General features: G+C 34.5%; 1 protein-coding gene across 3 annotated transcripts in view; it reads left to right on the top strand.

Moving 5' to 3' along the window:
* The window catches only part of USP47 (ubiquitin specific peptidase 47), a 107,110-nt gene that overhangs the window by 17,038 nt on the left and 75,113 nt on the right, over positions 1–14,959 (top strand). For 2 of the 3 annotated variants that reach the window (XM_090264034.1, XM_090264031.1), the window contains exon 2: positions 12,275–12,334. The exons of the other annotated variant lie outside the window; for it this stretch is intronic. In XM_090264034.1, the coding sequence (XP_090120160.1) occupies positions 12,275–12,334 (60 nt within the window). The remainder of the gene's footprint in view (positions 1–12,274; positions 12,335–14,959) is intronic. 3 annotated transcript variants of the gene reach the window in all.

Below are 14,959 nucleotides of genomic sequence, written 5' to 3'. Positions count from 1 at the left end.
TTGTGGAGGAGGACACACTTCAAGCTCCACTTTGAGCTATCAAAGAACAGTCGCCATTCAGTTGCGTTACAGATTGGAATTCCCAATTCCTCCACTAAATCATGTATGTTACGGCAATACACAAAGCCACCGTCACTTCGAAAGTACTGCAGAAATGCACTTTCTCTTGATTGAAAGTAGGATACCTTCACTCCTTTTTCAAGCAAGTCTTAATGCTAGGAGTTCTGAAACCTTTTTGGATAGTCCCAAATCTCGTGCCAAATCATTCAACTTATGCTGATCAAATCCCTTATGAACTGAGTCATCTTCAGTTTCAAAATCTTCATCGTTGCTGTCACTTAGTTCTTCACCATACTCCTGTTTTTTGAAAGGGTAGTTCCGTGAAAATTGACACTGGGATTTCAGCTGAATAAGACACTGGGCATAGAGCTGATGGTAGACTAGGATACTCTATTTTACATTTATTTTTCTTGTTATATCCTGATGTTTTCACTACACAAAAGTAACAGTCACTTGAATGATCTCTGGGTTCTCGCCAAACCATAGGTATACCAAATGGCAATTGATCACATGTTCCCTTCATCCACATCTGGAAACTCGACACACTGCTTGCACACCTTGTGAGGGGCCCAAGACTTATCTCGATCACCAAGTTTTACTTTAAAATATGCAAAATAGGCTTGCCTGAGAAATGCCCTGATGTTTGTCCTTTGACTGGGAATGGTGAAACTGCCACAGATATAATAAAACGAATCAGGGTTGTTTAGGCACTTACGACGAGAAATAGCAGAGGCAGACATGATCTGAAGGAAAGGAAATAAGTACGTATGTAAGTAAAAAAATAAATTCTGCTAACTCCTTTTATATAGAAAAGAACTCGGACTACACTTTGGAATATGATTCACTATATAGAGCAGCACACAACCTCTCACCACACTGTCTGTCTCATGTGTAACTGAATAGCCTAGACAAGTATGAACCTGTCACTTGTCTCCAAGGTCATCCCCCACCCTTCTCCACTCTACGGAGGTTTGCTCTCAGCCAATAAGAGAGCACTAGTGCTTCCCTGGATCCAGGCTTGATCCAGCCTAGAGTGGTCGCATTAAGATAAGCTGTAGAGAAAAACTTGATGTGATAGAAGGAAACTAACTGCAGTTTGAAATCAGCATGTCTATTTAAGTCTAAAACAACTGAAAAATTGAACTCAACAGGAATTATGTTAAAAATAGTTCCCCTGTGTTATTAGTGACTTACCCATTGCCAGTAGAACTACTGCTGTTAAAAGAAATAAAGCAAAAGTGGGAAGAGGTTAGAATAAAAGCGAGAGGAAAAACAACATCCTTACAATGTGTGTGTGTGTGTGTGTGTGTGTGTGTGTGTGTGTGTGTGTGTAGAATGCTATTCAGACACGAAAATCTGGATGTGAGATGTATTTATTGCTACAGGGATGTCATTATTTCTAGGTTGTCTTAGTGGAAGGAGCAACAAAATATGCACAAACACATAAATTTGAAATCTTTTTTTATTTCTATATTTCTCTCTACATGTATGCATATATACACTCAAATCGTGTGAAAGCCCTTAAAAAATAGGAAGATTTTTTATTGTTTGGATCACAAGAAAGAACAGGAATTTTTCATGTTTATACCTATATTTATATTACTCTATAATATGTTTATGCAAATTATGTATGATGCAGACCAGTAAAAACCCAGTTTGCAGACAGTTTTGCTACTTTCCCAAATTTATGTTCATAAGTTCTCCGTTTAATTTTAGTATTTTAAAAAATTGTGGTAAAATACACATAACATGAAATTTACCATTTTTGAGTGTACAGTTCAGTGATATTAAGTATATTCATGCTGTTGTGCTACTCATCATTATCCACCCACAGAAATCTTTTCATCTTGCAAAACTCTACCCATTATCAGTAACTTCCCATTGCCCCACCCACCTGTCCCCAGTCTCTGGCAACCACCATTCTGTTTTCTGTCTCTGAATTTGACTACTCTTGGTACTTTATATAAAGGGAATCATACAGTATTTGATCTTTTGTGACAGGCTTATTTCATTTGGCATAATTTTCTCAAGGTTTATCCAGTTTGTAACATGTACTAGAATTGCCTTTTTAAGGCTTATTTTTGCATATGTGTGTATGTGATATATGTAGGGTCACATTTTTGGAAAACTTGTTGTAAGCTGAAATGATGTAAGTTGAATTTGACTTTGCAGCACAGGTAAGTGATATAGCAGGAGGTTTTAACCTTGACAAAGAGCTCATGATGTCTAGCTTTTTGTGGAAATAGCCCAAATATCACATTGAGTCAACTCTAAGTTACTTTATAGTGTAGAGTTTTGCAGTGTGTTAATAAGGGTAATACTGTAATTATGTACATAAAATAGCATTTATACATTATCGTAGGATATAATAATTATATTTCACTTTTAATACAAAGTAGTTTCATAGCATTTTTATCATTCCTGTTTAGAGAACTCCTTTAGCCATTCCTTTAGGTTAGGTCTACTAACAACAAAATCTCTTTTTCTTCATCTGAAAGTGTCTCTGTTTCCCCTTTATTCCTGAAGGATATTTTTGCTGGACATAGAATTCTGAATTGACAGTTCTTTTCTTTCACCACTTGGGAAAAGCTATGCCATTTCTGCCTCTGTGATTTCTGAGGGGAAATATGCTATTGATACATTTGAATTGTTTTGCCCTTACAGATAAAGACATTTCTTTCACATTACTTTCAAAGTCTTTCCCTTTGACTTTAGTTATCAAGGAATTTGATTGTAATTGTCTTGTCAGGGTTTTCTTTGAGTTTATCTTTGGGATTCACTCAGCTTTTTGAATACATAGTTTTATGTCTTTTGTCAAATTTGGGAAGTTTTCAACCATTATTTCTTTGAGAGCTTTTTCAGGCCCACCCTTTTTCTCCTTTTCTTCCAGAACTTGGATGACACAAATATTAGATCATTTTTAACAGTCTTGCGGGTACTTGAGACTGCTCTTTTTGTAGTTTTACAGGTGCTTGAGATGGATTTTAAGTCTATTTTTTTCTTTATTGTTTAAATAAAGGTTTCTGTTTTTCTTATGTTCAGGGTCACTGATCTTCCCCCTATAATCTTCATTCTGCTGCTGAGCCTATCTAGTTAGTTTTAATTTTGGTTATTGTATTTTAGCTGGTATTTTTTTGCTGAGACTTTTTTCTCACTTATTTTGTGTGTTCATAATTGCTTGCTGAATTCGGTTTTTATGATGGCCACTTTACAATCCCTGTCAGATAATTTCAACATTTGTGTCATCTCCAAGATGACTCCATTGTTTCTCATTCAGGTTGAGATGTTTTTTGTTTCTTTGTCTGACAAGTGATAAATCTGTTTTAACAGACTTCCTCTGATGCCATGCCAATAGGAAAAAGGGGGCACTCCCTTGTTACTTGGAGGTAGGGGTGGGAGTCTAGGTTCCTCATTCCCCCTTTATTTACAATCTGGGGTAGAGGGGGTGCCTTATTCCTGCTGGTGGAGTTGAAGTTTACACTCCCTTTAAGCTTATATAGACACCTGCTTGGTTGGGAGGTGGTGGGGCACTTTGTTATTTCCATGTGGCTCCCGCTGATAGGGAAGTGAGGAGGCTGTCTTTACCACTAGCTCTTGCTGCCCACTGGGTCTTCTTTGACACCACCCTGGTGGAGGGAAGGGAGTGTGCCTTGTTATAGCTAACTGAGTTTGGAAATCTAGGCTTTTCTCTCAGACTGATGATGAGAGTGGAGGCAGGGCCACAACTGTTTTTCTGCAGTGTTTGGTTGTACTATAGTGTGGTTAGTGTCTAAAAGTTTCATGTTGTATAAGGGTGTCCCTTTCCTGATCCTCTAGCTAGAGAAGGGCATTCTTTTCTTGGGGCTTTTGTAGTGTGTGCCCACTCAGACCAGGATGTATTAGGCAAAAAATAAATCCAGGGAATTAACCACCATGTCCTTAATTCCTTGGGTCCCTAGCCAGTTTGCTTTCTCATCACATTGCAATATCTTCTTATATTTGTCTTATACATAACATTTTTAGTTTTATTTAACAGGAGAAATAGGGAGAAATGCATCTCCTCCTTCTTCCAGAAATTGAAGTATTAGGTATTTTAAAGAGTATATTATGTATTGTGTGTGTAGTTCTAAGGTTATAAGTGACAATAATTCTTTTTTAACTACTCTAAATGAATGCTATTTTCTTTTTAATTTCCTTTTAAAAGGCTTTCACCCTTACTTGTATCTGTATTCTTCCAAGTATATATTACTTGAAGTAGAGGAATCCTAGAAGGTGAAGTTTATTGTCTTCTCAGTTTTAGACATCCTTAATTTCTTTAATTATACAGGTAACCCCTGTACAACACAGTTGTTAGGTTCCTACAAATGCTGTGTTATGCTAATCCGTGTTATACGAAACAACCTAGTACAAAAATGGGGGTTAGGTTCCAAAAATTAAAAGAACATACTATTATATTTTTATAATTAAGAGAAATATCTATTAAAGCAAGAGTAAATTGATACAACGTACATGCTTGAATGAAAAATTTTAAATGAGTTATCTTTTGCTCTAAAAAGCTTTTATCAACATTCAGTATTGTACAGGGACTTCCCCTAATTTTGTGTTATACGGGAGTTTTCCCCAATTCTCTAACCGTGTTAGAGCAAAACTGTGTTATAGATGTACTGTGTTATGTGTGGAATACCTGTATTTTTATATAGTAATCTCATATTGCCTAAAATCTACATATTAATATCTGTTAATGTTACTTGATCTTGATTATGCTAGTTTTTATTGTTTATTTTTTGTAGACACATCATTCTGCATGTTGTCTACACTAGGAGTCCTTGAACTCTGCAGATCTCTGTCATGTGTACTGCTGCCCAGGCAAAGTGCTTTCATTTTCTTACTGTATACTTAGTTGTTTTGTCTCTTTGGAGAGGGTAAGAGTGGGCTAACACTTAAAAAATGTTTATGTAAAAGTTAACTAAATTTGCAAGTTTCTTTTTTTGTGGTTTACATTTAAGTTGTAAAAACACATGCATGTGCAGTGCCAAACATTTGTAAGTCCCAGAAAAGAAAAAGGGGGGAAAATCCCCTCGTTTTATTCTTGAAAGACAATACTGTTAACATTTTGATGTACCGTATTTTTCGCACCATAAGATGCACCTAGCTTTAGAGGAGGAAAACAAGAAAAAAATTCTGAACCAAATGGTGTACTAAAATATTTAACAAAATATAACAATAATATTTCAACCATGTAAAGTGAACAGCAGTCAACAGTGGTATTTGAGAACCATCATTACTGTCATTAACAAATGAGGAGAGACTTTAAGATTCAAGTACTCTTCTAGTTTTCTGGGAACCCCAAGAACTCATCATCGCTAGTGTCAGAATTTATGAAGCTTGGTTGCTCACAATCACTGATAATCACTTTCTTTGCTATCTTCATGCTGACCAGATGCCCTTAGATTCAGCAGTAGAGTGGGACATTTAAGCGTCCCCAGGGGTTTCCGTGGCCCACTGCTTCCTCTTTCTAACAGCTGTTGCCACTGCTGACAGGTCAGGTAATACACATCACGGTCTGTGACTCAATATTCGCTCCATAAAATGGAAGCACTTTTAGGGGGGGAAAAGTGCTTCTTATGGAGTGAAAAATACGGTAGTTCTTTTATTTTGTTCATGTTTCCTTCTTCCCAGTACAGACTTTTTAAAAGGCTATTATGTTTTGTGTTGTAAGGCTACCTTTATTTCTTAGCAATATGTGGTGAATATTTTCCATTGTCAGTAAATGTCACATAGTATTATTTTTAAGGGTTACGTGGTATTACATTGCCTATATTTTCTTATTGCACTGTCCCTCAACAGTGTTGACCAGAAGTAGTGACTCGTATGTAATCTTGTTGTGTTTCTATTCTTTTTTAAAAAAATTTATTTATGGATTTTAGAGGGGGGTGCAGAGAGAGAAAGAGAAAGAAAACATCAGTTTGTCCCACCATTGATGCATTCATTGATTGATTCCCATATGTGCCTTGACCAGGGATCGAATCTGCAACCTTTGCGTATGGGGTAGTGCTCCAACTGAGTTACCTGTTCGGGACATGTTTCTGTTCTTGAAGTGAGAGTTTTTAGCATTTTGTTATTCAATATGTTCGCTGTAGAATTTTGTAGATGCACTTTATCCACTTAAGGAAATTCTCTTTCTATTTTGTTATGCATTATCATCAAAAGATGTTTATGAAGTTATCATGTAAAGTCATGAAAAAATGTTTTAATTTTTTCAAGTGCCTTTTTGTATTGTATATATCGACATGACTTTCTCTATTAAATAATCTCTTAATATGTTGCATTATATAAATTGAAATTTCCAATGTTAAATGAACCTAGTTTACTGTATTATTATGCTTTATTACATTTCTGGATTCAGTTTACTAATACTTTGTTTCAGATATTTGCAGTTGTTTTCATGAGTGATATTGGTTTATAAGTTCCCTTTTTTTAAATATTAGTATTTTAGAGTTTAATACCAAATGCTAGCCTCATAATCTGATTTGGGAGCATCCCTCATATTCTGTAATTGAAAAATGTCTATAAAATTTGAGCGGATTCTCTTTGAGTAAGTGGTAAAATCTTTAGTAAAATCATCTAGACCTGGGATTTGTTTTTCTATTGAAAGATTTTTTAACTACTAACTCAATTTGTTTAATGACTTTAGAATTATTGAGGTTTTCTTTTGTTTTCCTTTATTTTGTTTGATAAGTTATATTTTTCTGGGAGTTTATCCATTTCATTATGTTTTCAAATATGTTGGCATAAATTTGCTTGTGACATTCTTTTATCTCCTCTCTTTCTTTTGTATCCCTTTTTGGGGGATTATCTTACCAGTAGTTTGTCCTTAAGCTTTTTGTTGTTGTTGAATAGAACCAGCTTTTTGCTTTGATAATTTTCTTCATAGTATTTTTATTTTGTGTCATTAATTTCTGCTTTTACCTTTTTATTTCTTCTGCTGCTTTAGCAATATGGCACAAAGTTTGTTGTTTTGTTTTGTTTTCTGCCTTCTGGGGACCAGCTACAGCCACAAACACCAGAAGCAGTGGAGAACTGTTTTTCAGCTCTAGGTTTTTAGAGTTCTTCCTTTGGAGTTGGACAGATCGCTCTTCATTCTACCTCTGCCTGTTCCCTTGTAGACTGCCTTGTTCTGCTGGAAGAATCCCTGCTTCTCCCCAATATTTTGTATGAGTTTTAATATGTAGTATTTTTATTATCATTTGGTTCTAAATATTTTCTAATTTTCATTATTATTTCTTTTTTGACCCATGACTTAGTGTTTCTTAATTTTGTAATTATATATGGTTTTCCTAATCATCATTTTGTCATTGATATTTAATTCACTTGCATTATAGTGAAAGTGTTCTGTATATCGATCCTTTGAAATTTGTTGGGACTTGCTTTATAGTGAAGACCAATATCAGGTTACTTTTTGTAAATGTTCTAGATATGCTTTAAAGGAATATCTATATATTGCAGTTGTTAAGTATAGTCTTTCTTATATCCCTTAGATGAGGCTTGTTAATTTTGGTGTCTTTCCTCTGTATCTGTTGAATTTGGTGTACTCACTTTAATTTTAGCCATTCTGAAAGGTGTGTGGTAATATCTCATTTTGGTTTTAATTTGCATTTCCCTATTGGCTAGTGACGTTGAACATCTTTTCATGTGCTTGCTTGCCATCTGTTATGCTTTTCATTGAAATGTCTCTCGTGATTTTTGCCTATATTCTAATTAGATTGTTTGCTTTTTTATTACGAGGTTTTCAGAGTTCTCTAGATATTCTAGATACTAGTCCTTTGTTCATTATGTGGTTTGAAATATTTTTTCCCAGTCTATACCTTGACTTTTCATCCTTAACAGGATCTTTGCAAATTAAACATTTCTACTGTCAATGAAATCCAATTTATGATGTTAAGTCAGAGAACTCTGCCTAGCCTTAGCTCTGGAAAATTTTCCCCTATGATTTTTTTAAAACTTATAGTTTTATATTTTTATATTCATGATTCATATTCAGTTAATTATTTTATAAGGAGAGAGATTTAGATTGAGAGTTTTTTTTTCTTGTCTATAGATGTCCAGTTGTTCCATCAGCATTTGTTGAAAAGACTTATTTTTCCTCCACTGAATTGCTTTTAAAAAGCATATATCTATTTGGGAAGAATTGACATCTTTACTAGGTTGAGTCTTTCAATGTAAAAACACATTATGTCTCTTCATTTATTTAGGACTTTTTAATCCCAATGTGATCAGAGAATACACTCTACAGTTCCTTTCCAAATGTCAGTTCTTTTAAATTTGTTGAAGCTTGTTTTATGGCCCAGGATGTGGTCTGCCTTGGTTATATGTTCCTTGGGCATTTGACGAGAATGCATATTTTGTCCTTTGGTTGGAATGTTTTATAAATGTTGATTTTTAGATCCTGTAGGTTGATGGTATTGTTGCGTTTTTTAAAACCCTTGCCAACTTTCTGTTTAGTTGTTCTAGCAGTTGTTGAGAGAGAGAGAGAGAAGTCTCCTAACTATAATTTTAGATTTATTTAATTCTTCTTTCAGTTTTATCAGTTTTGGCTTCACACATTTTGCAGCTTTGTTGTTTGGTTCATACACATTTAGGATTGCTATGTCTTCTTGGTGGATAGACCCTTTTCATTATGTTTCTCCCTGTCTCTGATAATATTCGTTATTCTGAAGTCTACTTTATCTGATTATTAATTTTTAAAATTAACTCCTGCTTTTTTTGATTAATGATTGCATGGCTTATTTTCTCCACCCTTTTTATTTTCATATAAAATAGTTTACATGAAATATACTTTATATACACATTTATGTACAAATTTTAATGCCATATATTTGACATAATTATAAATAAGTGTGTATGTGTGTATAGTAAGTTTCATAGAGACAGCATATAGTTGGGTCATGTTTTTAAATCTACTCTGACAATATCTGTCTTAATTGGTTTATGTAGACCATTTGTATTTAATGTAATGATTAATATGCTAGAACTTAAGTGTGCCATTTTATTTTGTGTTTTCTGTTTGTTTTTTCTGTTTTCCATTTTTCTATTGTCTTTTACTTGCCTTCTCATGAGTTACTTGAACATTTTTTTTAAATTCCATTTTGATTTACTTGTAGTGATTTTCATTGTATTCTTTTGTGATAGCTTTTTTAGTGGTTCCTCTGAGCATTACATTAGCTATGTCAACTTGGCAACGTCTACTAGTGTCATTACATTATCTTACCAGTTCAATTGAAATGTAGAAACTTTACGTTCTCTTATGTCCCTTTACCCTCCCTCGTTTATAATATAATTATGTTAAATATATCATCTACTTATATTTGTAACCACATCAAGCAATCTTAATTTTACTTCAGCTGACAACCATTTAGTAAAACTTCAACAGGAGGAGAAAGTGTATTGTATTTAGGTACATTTTGCTTACCAATACATATTCTTCCTTCATTCCTGATGTTCTAAGGTTCCTTCTTTGATCATTTCCTTTTGGTTTAGAACATTTCTTTCAGGGTAGTTCTACTGGAGACAAATTCTTTTAGTTTTCCTTCATCTGAGAACGTCTTGAATTCTGCTTGACTACTAAAGCCGTTCCTGCGTCCTTCCCCAAGGACATTTTTGGGGAGTTATAGTATTCTGGGCCAACAGTTACTTTCTGTAAGCAGCTGCAAAGTATTGTACAACTTCCTTCTGGCCTCTGATAAGAAAGTTGTCCCACTTTTGTTCTTTTTTGACTTTATTCCTTCTCTGTGTCTTATTTTTGATAGTTGCTATTTTTGTGTCTTCAAGAGTTCATCTTTTCTTTAATGATACCTAATTTGTTAATCCCACTCATATATTTCATCTCAGATATTGTACTTTTCGTTCTTAGAAATTTGAGTTGGATCTTTTTTGTATCTTCTTTGTTTTTGCTTATAGTCTTTCTACATTCTTGAAATACAGAATATAATTTTAAGCTTGTTATGTCCTTGTCTACTAATTCTATCATCTGGTTTTCATTGTTTGATTTTTCTCCTTGTTATGGGTCATAGTTTCCAAGTTTTTGTTTGTTTGTTTTTTGCATGCCTGTTTTATTTTTTATTGTATGGCAGACATTTTGAATTTTGTTTACCTTAATTGCTGCTGGATATTTTTTATTTCTGTAAATATTCTTGAGCTTTGTTCTCAGATGCAGTTTAATTTATAAATAGTTTGATCCTTGTTAGGCTAATTTACTGTACAGTTTGTCTTTTTGAGGCTTGCTCTCACGCTTTTAAACTTTAGACCAGAGTAGGCTTTAGACTAAGCCTAATTTGGTCCTTCTACTGAGACAGCACTCTTCTGAATACTCTCATCTGATTTTTTTTTTTCCTCCCCACTCTGGCTGGTGGAAACTGAAGTGAGATCCAGGAATTCTTTCCTGTGCTTCTTCCCCCTGCCTCAGATAGTTTCTTCAGTGTGCATATACAGACGAGCACTCAGCTGCGTGGTCAAAGGGGGACCACTCTACAGATCTTTGGAACTTACTATTGAATTGGCAGAAAGTTTGCTTAGTTTTTCTGTAAAATAAAAGACACATTTTTTATTTTCACCAATAACTTTATTGATTTGGACATTTTGAATATGTTGGGTATCTCCCACGTGATAGAATGCTGATTGTTTTCAGTGTCTCTTATTTGATCGTTATCAACTTCAACTGGTCTACCCAACTATGGAGCATCTTCCAGGGAGAAAAATCCAGCCCGAATCTTTGCAAACCACCTTGACACATTTGATCAGTCACAGTACCTTTTCCATGCACTGCACAAATGTTTATTTCCGTTTCAGTTGCATTTTTACCTTTCTTGAAATAGTAAAGCATAATATGCCGAAAATGTCACTTATTTTCTTCCATCTTCAATATTAAGGTGACTACACAAAAATTCACTAATTCTGATAAGTTTTTTTTTTAATGCATGTTGATATGATAGCTGTCACAATACAGTCTTAACAAAATTGTTTCGAATGAAGTAAAGACAACTAAGCGCTACTAGAGCCATCTTACAGAAAAAAACAAACTTACTTTTTGGCCAACTCAGTATTTGTGCAGCTTTCATCTCTCCAGTATTCTGCCCTATAAATTCTAGTTGAATTGGCCTCCTTGAACTCCCCACCTCATCTCTTGAAATGGGGAGATTGCTGGACTCTACCTAGCTCATCCCTCTCAGCACTGCAGCCTGTAAGGTGGCTTAATCTCGTTTGTTTCTGTTTTCACAGGGATCAGTGTCCTGTGTTGCCTGTTGTTAATATTTGAAAACTATTGCTTTATATATTTTTTCTAGATTTTTAATTGTTTAATGTGAGGAGGGTAAATCCAGTCTGCTGTTTCATCTTGGCTAATAGTGGAAATTTGGGGGGACGATAGGCAATACATAAGTAAAATATAAACAAATACAATGAGGTAGTTATAAGTACTATGTGGAAACCTGAAGCAAGGAAGGGAAATGAAGAATACTAAGGAGCTTGTGAATTTATATAGGAAGGTGAGAGGACTAGATGAGAAGTTGACTGTTATTCTGATTATCTTGTGTTACATAACAGTCTGCCCCCAAATGTAATGAAATTTACTCACAGATGTTAATTTAAGCAAAGTTGGTCTAGGGCAGCTTGTTTCCGCTCTGCTAGGTGTCAGCTGCGCAGCCGAAAGGCTGTCAGCTGGAATCATCTAAATGCTTTCTCACGTACAAGCGTGGTGGCTGATGCTGGTTGCCAGCTGTGATCTCATATGGGCTGTGGCTGGAACATCTACATGTGACTTTTCCATGTTGCTGCTTGGCTCCCACACAGCATAGTGCCAGGTTCTCATCACTATGTGAGGTGATTGACGTTAACCAGCCTTATAGTGGTAATAATAATACAAAGTTGTAGGTCAATTATATATCTCAATAAAACTCGGGAAAATATTCTGTGACTTAGAACTTCTACTTTACACACAAATCTTAAGCTACCACTCTGTTAAAATGTGATTGTTTTTTATGTTAGTATTATTCTTTATAACTTTAGCACAGATTTTCAGTAACCTTGTAAGAGCAGCTGTAAATTAATTTATGAATAAAATTCTAGAATACTTATTTTGTTTGCAAAAGATGTCTTTAGGTTAATTGTTCTCATTTTGCTGTTTAACCTCTGTATTTTAAAGAAGTAATTTGTAATTCATTTTGTTCTCTGTATACCATAGGATGTGTTTTGGAGATGCAGACAAAATATCTTTGATGAAATGAAGAAGAAATTTTTACAGGTAGACTGCTGATGTAATTGCTTTAGTGTGATAATCAGCAGAGCAAGTAACAGCATGTTAGTATTTTTATTTAATAACAAGGCATGTGTTAAGTTTTATGCTTGTTTGACTACTTTATTTTTACTCAATTTTAATAATAAGTCACCTTAAATAAATGTTTGATAGTCCCTTGTTTTTTAGCAAGTGAATGAGGGGGGAAACTGATATAAAAACCACAAAACACTTTGTTTTGACTTTTGAGTATATTGTCTTTCCCCTAATTTTTTACAGGCATATTTATTTTTTGAAATATTAATCATTCTGGGATTAAATCATTTAATAATTTACAGAGTCAAAACTCAGAAATCTTATTTGAGGAATTAAGTAAAACTGTTACCTTCAGCCTGTTATGCACTACAAACCTAAACTTTCCTATGTTGTATCATCTAATTCTAACCTTTACTTAATACCTGATTTTTCCCAGGTCCCTTTAGCTCTAAGTTTTTTCCCCAGTGTTCTTCCTTTAGTGTCTTCTGTCTTCTCCAAAAGAGCTGTGGGAAGACACCACTTAGAAGCAAATCATATTACATCAGAGTTTGCTTAGATGGTTGGAGTGGAGTGGTGGGAGGAACTTAAAATAATCTTTTTTTTTCCATATAAATTAGGATTGCCATCACTACCTCAGGAATTGTTACTTGTTAAAGTAAAAACGCACAATCTGAATGAGGCCAATATTTAATAAATTTCAGTCAGCAAAAGCATTCACATCATCAATTCTCTTTTTAAATGTATTGCAGTATATTAAAAATGAACTGTAGATAATCAGAAGTTTATTGTGTTAAGGCCTAATTTCTTAGCTCATAGAAGATCCTGTATCAAGAAGTAGATAAAATGGACTTTTGTGTGTATGTGTGTCTGTGTATTTTTAATTTTACAGCCATCAATACCATTCTTTGTAATAACATTGAAAAGAAAGTTTTGAAGGAAAATGGATTGACTTAAATTTGTAGGTAAAGAGGTCCCTTTGTAATGTTTTTAAAGTCTTTATCTTAATTTTCTTCACTTAGAAAAATCTGAATCTTGATAACTGAACTTTATTTGATATTAAATTGTTTTCTACATGCTAATGTCATTCTGAACATATACCATGAATTATACACCTTGTTTTGTGTTTTTTAAATAAGAGACACCTAGGAAGTACTTTTTATGAAACAAAGGTTTTGATGTTAACTTCGGAGAACTCAGATTTGAAATCAGAACTATTGGGAAAGCCAAGAAAGAAACCAGACTGACTCAAGAGGCAAACAGTCATGCCTTCAGCAGGCTCTGAGATTTCCTAGAAGAATTATCTGTATCAGCCTTGTCTAAATGTTTCTAGCAGTGAGCAGATCTTTGGAAGAAAAATGTTTTCAGTGAAAAATCCCAATATTTTTTACTTTTTGTAAATAAGACTAAGGTCTTATTCTTTTTCCCTTGATTTTTCAGGGATTCTTTTTTCAGACTTTGCTAGAAAATCTAGCCTCAGTTCTGCAATGAGCATAGAGACAGAACACGCCCTTAGCATATATAGTGTTACTGCAACTGCTATTGACTTTCCCCTTATTTTCACAAGTATAATATTGCTATGAATTGTCCATAAAATAAGTAGTTTTAATTTTATGCTTCATGCCTTTTCTGTAGTTGGCTAGATTTTCTGTGTAGAAAACTTTGTGCCCCTCAAATAGCTCCCCTAAAATATTAAATATTTTCCCTAGTGGAACATGCTTTGGATTTTTCTAAAACTTTGCATTTATTTTCTCTTAACCTGTTTCCTCATATTCATCATAGAACTTTTTTGATTAAAAAATTGTGCTCCCTTCCATAAGTTACATTGAGCATAGTACTTAAATGGGCACCCTTCTCCCTGCCCCCCTGATCAATACCACCGTCATCAGCCTTCCCAACTAGAGCTTGCCTGTGCTTAAATATATATAGCTGTGTTTTTGTTATCTACTGCTATCGAACAACCTACCCCAGAATTTAGTGTTTGGAACAGCTACTTTTATTTGCTCACAATTCTTTCAAAATTGGATTTGGGCAAAGGCTCAACAGGTCAGTTTTTTTGCTTCACTTGGCATCACCTGAGATCATTACTGGGCTCCATTTGGCTGGTTGCTGGCTTTGGATGGAATATGCAAGAAGGCTTTTTTCATATCAGGCACTTCAGTGCTCCACTAAGTGACCGCTTTCTCTCTGTGTGGATTGTTAGGGCTTCCTCACAGCATGGTGGACCCAGGGTAACTGGATTGCTTTTGTGGTGGTTTGCTTAGAAGTGTAAATGTGCTAAGAAGTGCAAAAGCTGCTGATTTCTTAAGGTCTCACAGAATATCACTTCTGTCACATACTGTTGGTCCTAGCAGAAGGCCAGCGCAGATTTATGGGAAAAGGAAAAAGAAAAAAAGGAAGAAGAGGCAAAGAATTTTTAGCTATCTTTTAATCCACCTCAAGATGATACTGCTTTTAGCTTTGGGTGTAAGTAGGATCAATGAAGGATACAACTCCAAAGAAATAAAGAAGAAAGATAGCCACTTTATTTTTCCAGTTCTAAAAAATAACATTTTACATTTAAATGTTTTGGAAATCTGCATGTTTAATACACTATTGTAG

Source organism: Furipterus horrens, unplaced genomic scaffold (assembly GCF_987537825.1).
Source record: "Furipterus horrens unplaced genomic scaffold, mFurHor1.1.pri manual_scaffold_2, whole genome shotgun sequence".
Classification (NCBI taxonomy): domain Eukaryota; kingdom Metazoa; phylum Chordata; class Mammalia; order Chiroptera; family Furipteridae; genus Furipterus; species Furipterus horrens.
Note: the sequence above shows the minus strand (reverse complement) of the source record. Positions and strands in the feature narration are given on the sequence as shown.